Source organism: Vanacampus margaritifer, chromosome 8 (assembly GCF_051991255.1).
Source record: "Vanacampus margaritifer isolate UIUO_Vmar chromosome 8, RoL_Vmar_1.0, whole genome shotgun sequence".
Classification (NCBI taxonomy): domain Eukaryota; kingdom Metazoa; phylum Chordata; class Actinopteri; order Syngnathiformes; family Syngnathidae; genus Vanacampus; species Vanacampus margaritifer.
In genome coordinates this window covers 24,961,750-24,974,436 of record NC_135439.1, presented here as the reverse complement: position 1 = coordinate 24,974,436, position 12,687 = coordinate 24,961,750, and the positions used below count along the sequence as shown (strand labels likewise).

The window sequence follows — 12,687 nt, the reverse complement described above, 5'->3', positions numbered from 1 at the left end:
TTTTATTTTTTGTTCATAAGCAATGGCTCCATCGAGATTGTCAAATGAGAATTTTTCCCCTGCGCTGGTTCATTGTTTGTGCCCCCTCTATATGTGTTATTGTTTTTTTTTGTTTTTTTTGTGAGAGCTCAGTATTGTTCATTCTGTAATCTTACTGATTCAACATGTCATCATCATTGCTCTCTTTTAGTGTGTGTGTGTGTGTGTGTGTGTGTGTGTGTGTGTGTGTATGTGCGTGCGTGCGTGTGAGTTTGTGCTCATTAATTCACCTGAAACCTATTAAAAATCCCATACCCTAAACCAAAGACTTTAGAATCCCGCTAGAGTCGTGAAGTTGTCAAGAGACCCGAGGAAGGATCAAAGAAAAGAAAGAAAAGTGAAATCTAGCACCGACCAGACACCACCTACTACCACAGGGTTACAAACCAGAATTTTTCACCAACCCCAGAAACATCTAAATTCCAACAAATTAGGGAGACCTCAAAAGACCAAAGGAAAGACTGAGGAAAGGAAGGAAGGATAGATGAAGCAGAGTGAGATCCACAGACATCAGCCTTCACCGATTCAACGACTAGAGGAAGAAGCACATTGTGTTTGAATTTCAGTAGATGCTGGTGTGGTGGATCTGGCATGCATGAAAACCTCCACCAAAGATGGGTTGACTCTGGCCAGGACAGGGCAAGCACAACCCCCCAGGCCGCGGCAGCGCCAGGGCACAACCCCCCGGCGTGTTATTGTAAGAGACTGTATTTATTGGTTTTCACACTCCTACTTACTTACTGTGCCCTTACATGTGGGGAAAGGAGAACTACAGTCACATTGAGTGAAATTGAGACTCTGTGGAAAGATCTATCTGAAAGCTGCTTTCCACAAACGCTTTCCATCTCATCTACCTGGGCTGGAGTTGTTTTGCAAGGAATAATGGGAAAAAAATTAACTCTTTAAAACTGATTGACATACCCCAAAAGACTTTCAGCTGTACATTTGTAATTACAGCAAAAGGGGTTCTACAAAATATTGACTTGGGTTGGATGAATATAATAATAATAATGATTAACTGTTAATGCATTGATGAATTTTTTTTCTGTCTGAGTTTGAATTGTCTGACAGTATTTGAATGCAGCTGCAGTTCGGCTCGCTGGACACTGTCAATGTTTACGCTCCCGTTAGCAGCTAGTTGCTAACACCGGAGACTTGTGTCGTATCATGTAATGACAGAATAATTAACAGAATAATTAACTTTCTTAGTGTCCTTAATTAGCAATTAAAAATAATTTTAAGGTGGCGTACTGAGGAAGCAATACTGGCAATAACAGAAACAATGAAAACAGATGAGAGTTTTAGAGGAACTTCACAAACAATTTGGACATGCCTCTGCAGACGAACTACAAAGACTTTTGAGCAGTTCCAGCAACAAGGACACTGGATGTGTCCTGCTACAGAAGGTAGTAAGTCAATGTGAAGTGTGTCAACCATATTGTAGAGTTAAACCTAAACCTGCTGTGGGCTTACCACTTGCTTCGACGTATAATGAAACTGTTGCTGTGGACTTGCATGAGCTCGAGCCAGGAGGGTGGTACCACATATTGATCAGTTCACTCATTTTAGTGCAGGGAGCGTGCTTACTACAAAGAGGTCTTCTGAGATAGTCAAACATTTTATTCACGACTGGATCAGTGTGCACGGCCCACCTAAAAAACTGTTTAGTGATAATGGTGGGGAGTTCAACAATGAAGAAGTGGGAGACATGGCTCAGAATTTTAACATTGAAGTGAAAACAACAGCTGCCTACAGTCCTTTGAGTAACGGGCTGTTAGAACGACACAATCAGACCCTAACTGAGATCTTTATGAAAGTTAAACTAAGCACTGGATGCAATTGGAGCACTGCTATGGACTGGGCTTTGATGGCAAAGAACTGCATGCAAAGTGTTCATGGCTACAGTCCACATCAGGTGGTCTTTGGACAGAATCCCAATCCACCCTCTGTGTTGATTGATTAAGCGCCTGCATTAAAACATACCACAAAAAGTGAATGGGTTGCCAAGTATATTTTGTAATAAACTTTTTATTGTTTTGTTTTTTTCAACAAAAGAATGAACAGAAAAACAAAACATTTAAATCACATTCCATATGTGAAAACATCTGTCTTCTTAATATAAAACAAATAGGGAATGATGTTTTTTTCAGCCTTAGTCAATCATTGTCAAAATTAAAGTAAAGTCTCAAGGGTTTTACAAAATTAACCCACTTTTCCCAGCAGGAAATAAATTGTCCACTTTTATGATTGACATATGCCATTATTTTCTCCATCCATCCATTTTCTTAACTGCTTGTCCTCACAAGGGTCGCGGGGGTTGCTGGAGCCTATCCCAGCTGGCTTCGGGCATTATTTTCTCCATTTTGTAAATGTCCATAGTCATGTCCATCCACCCATTCAGTGTTCAACTTTCTCGTGTCAACCACTTCCTTGTTAGGGCCTTTTGACTAGCGACCAAATTGTTGACCAATTGTTTGTCTTTTTTTAACCAATCCTTAACCAATATTGCACATTTAAATATATCCTGTAATGCCTTGTGAATATCCTCCCAATAGGCTTTAATAACAGGACAATTCCAGAACACATGGTAATGGTTTGCATTATGACTGCCACAAACAATATCTCCAACAAATTGGGGGATTGTTATCATAGTGGGATTTTTGCTCTGGTGGGCTAAAATATCTTATCAACCCCTTCCAGCCAAACTCTTTCCAGCTTAATGAGCATTTCCATTGATACCTCCATATCATTGTCCATTCCTCCTCCGTAATGCTAAGCACCCCCTCTGTTTCCAACTTGTTTTTAATATAAGATGTTGAATATGGTTCGAGATTAGAAATACCTCTATAGATGCATGAAAAAAAATAACCTCCAATTTTCGAAACAAGCTTTTCTAAACCTGTCTATCAGATCCACTTGTACACCTCTCAGTTTTGTTTCAACATAATGTCTCATCTGTAGGTATCGATAGAAATCTTGTTTTTCAAGACCTTAGGTTTGCCGGAGTGCCTCAAAACCAAGCAGCTTTCCTCCACTCATTATCTTACAAAGAACTGTTATCCCCTTTGTCGTCCAATTTTAAAATCCAATGTCAGATTTGTTAGGTGTAAAATCAGAATCATAAGCACACCATTTCAAAGTCACAATCTCTTTACCTAAATTATAACGTTTTAAAATCATCTTCCAAATTTTAAGGGTTAGTTTAACCAGTGGATTGTCTAAAGCATCTATATCAGGGGTGGCCAAGTTCGGTCCTCGAGAGCCACGATCCAGCCTGTTTTCCATGTTTCTCTCCACTAACACACCTGATTCATGATCAGGATCGTTGTCAGGCTTCTGCAAAGCTTGCTGATGAGCTGATCATTAGAATCAGCTGCGCTGAAGGAGGAAGACATGGAAAACAGGCTGGATAGTGGCTCTCGAGGACCGAACTTGGCCACCCCTGATCTATATGATTTGGAATCTGGCTGTCAGCTAGGATGGCTTGTATGGGGATCGGAACCACACCCTCTTCCATTCTCTTCCATTGTGCGTCATATGAAGTGTCACACCAACACTCCATTGCACTCATTTGAGATGCATAATAATAGTCCCTAAGAGGTGGTAGTTCCCCTCACCCCCTTCTCCTTAGGCAGCTGCAAGGTTTTGAGACAAACTCTAGGTCTCTTATTTTGCCATAATGTACTTCAGTAACCTTTTATCCCATCCATTGAACTGATTTTGACTAAATTCGGTTGGTAGGGTCTGAAACTAATATAAAAATCTCGGAAGAATATTCATTTTGATTGATTCGATTCTTGAACTAAAAGTAAATAAGGGGATTAGGTTCCGTCTTTGTACATCTTCTTTGAGTCCAATTTGAAGAGGTAGAATGGCAAAATAATGTCCAAGTATTTAAGAGATTTCGTTTGCCGTGCAAGAGGATAGTTATCCTTAATATGTATGTGTGTGTGTGTGTGTGTGGGGGGGGGGGGTCATAATTATATTAAGCAGTTGAGTTTTATGTACATTAATTTTATATCCATACAGTAAGCCAAATTGTTCAAATGATTGCATAATGTTAGGTAGGGATTGAGTTGGATGTCCCAAAAAAAACAAAATATCAGCATAACATGCCAATTTATGTTCCGTCCCATTGATGATAATCCCTCTGTCTCTGTTCTGCCTAATATGTTGGGCTAATGGCTTTAGGTGTAAAGTGCAAAAAGTAATTGCGACCATGCACACTCCTGCCTCGAGACCCTCTCTAAAATGGAACTGTGAGAAAGATAACCATTGACTTTAACCCTCGCTGTTGGAGTAGTATACAGTGCCTTTATGATCTTTATCGTATCGTTATGAAAACCAAATTTATGGAGAACCTTGTTAAGAAAACCCCAATTCACTGAATCAAACACCTTTTCAGCATCCACACTGATTACCATGGCTTCAGTATTATTTTTTTGTTATATGATCCACGACATGTAGCATCCTCCGTATATTGTCCAGCGTCTGGTTATGTATTAGCATAGGTAAAAACTTCTCTAATCGTCTCGCCATTATCGAAGTAAATAATCTGTAATCGATATTAAAAACTGATATTGGCCTATATGAAGCACATTCCCTCTTTTGGTATAGCTGACATTATCACCTCTTTCCAACTAGGTGGCGTTTGTGCTTTTTTTAAGGTCAAATTCATCGTACGAAGCAAAATAGGAGTTAGCACATCTCTAAATTCTTTATACCAGTCTACTCGGTAACCATCAAAACCTGGGTATTGGCCTTCCGTTCCAGCACAACGTCCGCTTTCCCCAAACTTTGCGTAATGTCTTCTTTGGTCTTGTACCGAAGGAATTTGATGACTATGGATCGTGGCTCGTCACCGGACGTATCCAGTGGTGGCAGAGCAAGTGCGCTGTGCGGCCTTTCAATAATCAGCGAAGTTAGGGGGATCTCCAAAGTATCACGAAGCATTCTCTCCACAAAATATGTCATTGACACCCCCTTTGCACCCTCTGGGACATAAAAGATTTGCAGAGGTTTTCTCTTCTGGACCAGCTTGTTCTCATGCTGGCTAATTAGTTTTAGCAGTTTTCCAAGCGTAGGTTCCGCAATTCTTTGACTGACATTCGCAAGATCGCTTTTAATGTCATATAGTTCCTGTTTCACATCCTTACGGAGTCTCATATCTCATCCAAAATTTTAGCGAGGCCCATGTCATCTGTAGTTTTAGGGCTAACATTAGCTTCAGCTTCTAGTGCCGGAGTGCTCACCTCGGTTTTGGGCTCTTCCGTAGTGCCTTTCTTGCTTGCATCCTTTCTCCCCATATTCGCCCCACTTTCTTAATTAAGTTTAATTGAGTTTATATCTTCCTTGATTGGTTATGGGGCGAAATCAGTTTTTTCTCATGGGAGCTATCACTTTAGGCAGCCATACTTGCCGATAACGTCACCGGTATCCCGCCAAGCATATTTTGGATATTAACTGAAGCAGAATATTCTGAGAGAATACAAAGAGCACTAAAGAAACAGGTGCGTCACACAGATGACAAATTTGAACTCGGTGACAAGGTTTACTGCAAAAGAGTGGCCTGTCCTGAATGGAAAGGTCCAGGAGTGGTCATTGGACAGGATGGTGCAGTTGTTTTTGTCAGACATAGAGGCACCTGTGTTCGAGTTCATCAACTCAGACTGAAGAAAGTTACTCAAGAATATGATTACGACTCTCAGATTACCTGTGATCAAGAGAACAACAATAGACAGATGAGCCGGAAGAAGAGACACATGCTGAAGGCAGTGGGAATGATCTCTTGCCCACAATGGAAAACCCGAGGGCTGAAGGACAAGAGCATAGAAGTAGTGTCAATTTAAAGGCTGGTCAGATTGTAATGTTAAAAAAATCCAGAAAGTGGCATTCAATAAATTGCAAAAGTTTTGGGACGTGCTGGAAAAGTGAAACTGGTACAATTTGGAGCTGCTTGAGCCTTCTCGAATGGCTGTTACCAACGAATCTGCAGATGTTTTACAGTTGAAGGATCTTCAAATCCAGGTGGATCATGATGCCTCTGGAAATTCCTGTGATCACATACTTGCGACAAAAAATGTCTCATTTGATGAAGCTAAGTCAAGTGAAATGCAAAACTGGAGACAAAATGATGTTTGAAGAAGTTGAGGACAATGGACAAAAGCGCATATCCACACGATGGGTCTGCACTCTGAAAGTGACAGTGACTGGATTAGTACCAAAAGCCAGGCTTGTTGCAAGAGGATTCGAGGAGCTGCAAGTTACAGAGCTACAAAAAAACTAATTAACCTGTGCGTCCGATTCACTGAGGCTGCTTGTAGCAGTGGTTTGTCAAAGACAATGGCAACTTCATTCGATGGACATAAAGTGAGCCTTTTGTCAGGGAATGGAACTGTCTAGAGACATTTTTGTCGAACCACCTCCTGAAGCGAACAGTGCAGGAACACTTTGGAAATTATAGAAGTGTGTGTATGGCTTGGCAAATGCCTTTCTGTATTGGTACAACCGAGTAAAGAATATAATGATTGAAGCAGGAGGTATTATATCCAAAGTAGACCCAGCAGTTTTCTACTGGCAGGACAATGACAAAAATGGAACCAGTGTTCTTGCTTGTCATGTTGAAGATTTCATTTGGGCTGGGTCTCAAATGTTTGAAATCACAGTAATGGCACATCTCAAAGCAAGGTTCAGCATTGTGCATGTAGCTCATGACAATTTTTCTTTTGTTGGTGTAGATTTTGTTACTTCTTACAAAAAAGTGAAAATACATCAAGACACATACATTGCACACTTACAGCCTGTACCTCTCACATAGTCACGAGCAGCTGAGCAAGATTCACCTATTACTGAGGAAGAGAGGGATCAGCCCAGATCAAAGATAGGGCAACTTTTATGGCTTGCTAGACAAAGCAGACCTGATGCCATGTTTGATGCCAGTAATCTGTCATAAAATCTCAAATGTGCTCTCATACAGACCATTCATGAAGCAAATAGAGTTGTCTAAAATCAAAACTAAGACAGTTGAGTTGAACTTTCAACGCCTTGGAAAAGATAATGAAGTTGGTTACATTTACTGATGCATCTTTTGCAAATCCCTCAGATGGAGGTACTCAAGGTGGCCACTTCACTGTTTTGATAGGTGAAAACGGACTGTTTTCTCCTATTTCGGCTGTCAAAGAAAATCAAGAGAATTGTCAGGGGTACACTTGCAGGTGAAACACTAGCAATGTCTGAGGAAATTGACAATGCAATTTTTTTGTCAACATTATTCTCTGAACTCTATGCTGGTAGTACTGAGCAACCTGTACCAATAATCTGCGTTACAGATAATCATTCTCTTATTGATGCACTGAAGTCTACTAAATTTGTTGCTGAAAAAAGGCATCGCTTGAAAATCAGCTCTATTAGAGACCTCTTTGAAACCATAAGAGTTAAAAAGGTGCTGTGGTCAGACACCAAAGATCAATTAGCAGACTGACCAAAAAGGGAGCATCTTCAGCAATGTTACTCAACGCTCTCTATGAAGGGCATTGGAAAGTTGAGTAAACAACCAACTTATTATTTAATGGTTACACAGTTCAGTATTTGCATATAACAAATTTATGTTATACATCTGTATAATGTTCATTTGTTTTCTTGTTTTTATTTTATTTTTATTTTTAAAGAGACTGAGATTGTTGTTCAATTTAATAACCTTCACATACCACACCGCAAGAGGGCAGTGCTATGTCTTTTAGGCCAAGGAAGCTCTTGGGGGAGAGCGAGTGTTGGGCGGTTGTTGTAACAGTGGTGGGAGCAGAACGCAATGGAATAAAGTGGTCTGAACTTGAAACAAAAGTGGAGTTTTTATTCCATCTAACACCTGGCACGACACAGTATAATCATTTTATCACTTTGACTTACTTACGTTACCTTGATTGTCTGCACGTTCGGGTTCTTTGTGATGTACATGGAGTGCATGCAACATTGCAATACTGCAGAATGAAGAAGAAAAAGTTTCCCTCGTGATTAAAAAAAAAATCATTGAAATGGATGTGTTTTAAATGAAAATTTCATCTAAAATTTATTTAAATCCAACATGCTCTTGCTCTTGTTTACAGATGAGAGTGGCCTTCTTGTGCACTGCATATCAGGCTGGGACCGAACACCTCTGTTCGTTTCTCTTCTCAGGCTGTCTCTTTGGGCAGTAAGTTGATACTTTACACTTTTATGTTCCTCTCTGCTCCGTGGATGGTGCTTTCACACTTGTTTTGTCAGTTAAATCCATTTTGAGTTTGTTTTCTCTCGGTGTGGTTCGTTTGGTCAAGTGTTAACACAATAGTTTACCTTGTGTTACAGAATAAGTCATTAAATTTAGCATATGTGCTTGTAATGTGAGCAGTATGATAGCAGTTGTATGGATAGCAGTACATATTTTCATTGTGTGAATCCAGATACACCAATCCCTCGTTTATAGCAGGGGTTACCTTCCACACCATCCCCACAATAGATGAAATCCACTAAGTACTGACCAAGTATTATTGTGCTATTTATATATATTTCAAAGCTTCATGCAAACACTTTGGCCATCAATCAAGATACATTGTTGGGGATAGGAATCGGGTTGGCCCGCGAGCAGCAAAAATCAGCATAATTAATGCATTGCAGTGAAATGCATTGGGGGAACAAACAAATACATTCTTTTTACCTGGGCAACTTGCGCTACCCCCGAGCCACGGTCGCCAATAGCGTCCATAACGTTCAAATCCAACTGTCTCATTCTAGTATAATGTCAATGCATTTAAAATTGGCTCTTATATCGGCAGCAAAAGTGCTTGTATTCTACAATTCAGAGATGCGTGGAGAGAAGCAAAAGAAAAACAAGTATGTCATTCGCGTTCTGCAGAAGACTCGAGGTGTGTTCAATGACCACTCGCGCAGTAGGACATTTCATATGTACATAGAAAAACTCATTCAATGTATCAAACAGAAATAAATACTATGTGAGCACATTGCAGGGGGGTACATGAAAACATTTTATAATTTATTTCCCAGATTAATAATCTCTGTCACACATGCATCAAAATCAGAACAGCCACATGGCAGCCTAAGTTTCTCATAAAGCTCAGATTTTTTTTTCCTCCAAAGCATACATATCATACCCAAAATATCTCACACTCTTGTCAATTACTTTTCAAAGGTTACGATGACCAAACACGCAGCTAAACATCCACTTGGCATCATCTTCCTAAAGTGATACAGTTTTGACAAGATCGTTCTTTCCCGTCAATTTTGGGGCTGTATCTCGTGGTGTAAATTAAGCCGTTGTGTAAGGGAAGTCCTCAAAAACAGTTAAAACAACAATCCTGTTGAATCATTACAACAAGCTAGTGGGGCAACATGTGGAAATCATGACAACGCGAGATGAGTTTCCACAGGCTGCTGACGTATCATTTGCAGTTTTGCCACGACCACCACTTTTTTAATTTACTTCTTTGCAGGATGGTGCTGTACACAGCAGTCTGGAAGCAGCCGAGATCCTATATCTGACCATTGCTTATGACTGGTTCCTTTTTGGGTAAGAAATAACAATGAATACTGTACATAAAGTGGTCATGTAACATGAGAAAAAGCTGTGCAAAAGTTTGATAAAACATTACATCTCTGACTTCAGAGGTACGTTGGCTGGTAGGATGCCATTAGATCCCATTTCTATAGGTAGTCTACAGTTTTGAGAATTTTTTTCAGTTATGTTCTGATTTTTTTAAAGCAATATTTTAGATTGCATGGGGTGCAGCTGCCAATAAATTTTTCTCAACACCCACGCAAAGTTTCTCACTGAGCGCAGACTCCTTAGTGAACAAATTGGCAGATACGCCTGGCGCGCAACAGCTTTGTCCGCCAGAACACTCAGAAAGGTGCAACACAGCTCCTAACAGAGCAGACTACTCTTGCGGCGCCATGAATATTGAGATGTGCCCGTTTTTACCTTAAGTGCATGTGCACCTGTCTACAAAAATAGAGCCCTATGGCTTAAAAGTCCTTTTTAGATCATATTTAGCCGTCTTTAATCATCAAGAACGTGCAATGGTTACTAGTCAAACAGCCAATTAAATACAAGAGCTTTCTCCCCAATTTCAAGTCTCCCTATAATCTGGCACCCCCTTATCTCTTCCATCCCATATTATCTGCTCTTCTTTCTCCATGCTCATTACTGTACCTCTAGCCTAACTTCTTTTGAGTCCAGATCGTTCAAACCTGCAGCCAATCATTTTAGGAACTAAATTCCGCAATCACTCCGTAATGAATGCATATTTTCAATTGGCATTCTTCATCTGACGTTTGCCACATTTGATTACTTTTATTTTTTCAGTAAGGTGCCAACAAATAGGATTATTATTATTGGGGTACTTTTTCATGTTGTCTTCATGCTGTTGTCCCAAAAAATACTTACTGCTTACAAAGTCTTACTGCTGTTGCCACAGTCTGTTTTTAATGTACAACTTTTTGGGGTTCTTACTTCCTTCTAAAGATGTTTCATCCTTCTGTTTCTCTTTCTAGTCACATGTTGCCAGACCGACTTTCCAAAGGGGAGGAGGTACATTTACAATTGCCATTTTAGTTGCCGTGTACATCATGAAAGAAAGCTTAAAAACAATTCAATGAGTAAACTAAAATTGTGTGTATAAAAAAATATTTTTTGCTGTTTCACCATTTGATAGTAACAATTCTTTCTCCTTCAGATTTTTTTTTTTTGCTTCAATTTTTTGAAGCACATTGTCTCAGAGAAGTTCTCTGCTATTAAAAATCAGAGGTGTGTTAATTAGTTTTTTAAATGGGAGATTTATTTTTCCCACCTGACATGATTTACATTATATAATCTAATTACTTACCAATCATACAACTCAAAGACCTCTTGGTTGTATTTTTTGCTTCGATGTTTTGCCTTTTTACAGAAAGAAGAACTCCCACTTCAAAGATGGTGATTTTACAGTAGAGGACCTCTGCCAGTTGAGTAAGTCAGCAATAGTTGCTACTAGAACTGGGCTGTTAACGGCGTTAATGATACGATGCGATACGATATACTTTTATTTTCCCCGTGGGGAACTTTTTCCTGGACTCCGTCCAGCTGCAGTTTACAGTAAGGAAAAAACAACAGAATAGAAAGAGATAAAATCAAAATTAAATAAGAAGTGCAGCAGTAGTTCACAGTAAGAAAAACAACAGAATAGAGAGATAATTAAAATAAATAAATAATAAATAAAATAAATATATAAAAAATAAATACACACACACTCCTATATATATATATATATATATATATATATATTGCACCACTTAGTTAATGTCGGTTATTAAGTAATTTGATGGATGTCGGCAGGAATGAGTTCTTGTAGCGGTACAGCCTGGTTCTGGGGGCCCTGAATCTCCTGCCGGAAGGCAGTAGCTGGAACTCATGATGCAGAATGTGAGTCGGGTCAGTAACAATTTTCTGTGCCAGTCTGGTGACGGACCGCTCATAAAGCATCTGTAGGGAAGGATGATTCCTGACCCCCATGATCTTCATGGCAGTCCGCACCAGACCGGCAATCTGTGACATTGACTGCACAGTCAGGTTGCCGTACCAGGCCGCAATGCCGTATCTGATGATACTTTCCAATGCAGCCCGGTAGAACAACAGCATGGTCCTCTGCTCCACTCCATAGACCCGAAGTCTGCGTAGGAAATAGAGACGCTGTTGGAGTTTGGAGCAGAGACTTCCAACGTGTACCCTCCAGCTGAGTGTGTTGTCAATGTGGACCCCCAGATACCTGTATGAACCCACCTGGCTGATGTGATTGCCTTTAATGACGACTGGCCCGTGGTCACCCACAGTTTTTGGATCAAATATCATCTCCTCTGTCTTCCCCACATTGAGCACAAGATGATTCCGGTCACACCACTGGACTTCTCTATTTCTGAGAAATAGTCCAGTGGGCTACCGCCGGCCTGCAGCAAGCTGACGATAGCGGTGTCATCAGAGAACTTAATGATAAAGTTCTCAGGGTGTGATGTCACACAATCATTTGTGTACAATGTGAAGAGGACCGGGGAGCTGACGCAGCCCTGTGCTTATCAATCTGGGTTCCGAGAGGGGAGCTGTTGACCCTGACTTGCTGTGTGCGCTGTGTCAGGAAGGAGTGATACCACCTCGAGATGTACGGGTTCACATTCATCTCCTTCAGTTTACCCAAAAGCAGGTGCGGCTGCATTGTGTTGAACGCTGAGCTAAAGTCAACGAACAACACACGTGCATAAGCTTTAGGGACGTCCAGATGTTTGCTGACCAGATGTGTGATGCTGTTGATAGCATCGTCAGTGCCGCGACCCCGCTTGTAGGCAAACTGAAGGGAGTCTAAGTGTGCATCCACCTCCCCCCTGAGCCGAGTCACCATCAGCCTCTCGAAACACTTCATAACAATGGAAGTTAGAGCCACAGGCCTGAAGTCATTATTGACCACAGGACATTGTTTTTTAGGAACCGGGGTGATTACTGATTTTTTCCAGAGACTGGGAATGGAGTGTGAGTCCACAGATCTCTGGAAGATGGGCTGCCATGCCGCTGTGAGCTCCTCTGCACAGGACTTTAGCAGAAGGGCAGATATCCCATCTGGTCCTGAGGCCTTC

The 12,687-nt window shown here is 40.6% G+C and overlaps 1 protein-coding gene across 2 annotated transcripts in view; it reads left to right on the top strand.

Annotated features, from left to right (window-relative positions):
- mtmr14 (myotubularin related protein 14) overlaps window positions 1-12,687 on the top strand; it is a 91,458-nt gene that overhangs the window by 53,364 nt on the left and 25,407 nt on the right. For both annotated transcript variants that reach the window (XM_077573069.1, XM_077573070.1), the window contains 5 exons: window positions 8,142-8,227; window positions 9,522-9,598; window positions 10,582-10,618; window positions 10,764-10,834; window positions 10,977-11,035. In XM_077573069.1, the coding sequence (XP_077429195.1) occupies window positions 8,142-8,227; window positions 9,522-9,598; window positions 10,582-10,618; window positions 10,764-10,834; window positions 10,977-11,035 (330 nt within the window). The remainder of the gene's footprint in view (window positions 1-8,141; window positions 8,228-9,521; window positions 9,599-10,581; window positions 10,619-10,763; window positions 10,835-10,976; window positions 11,036-12,687) is intronic.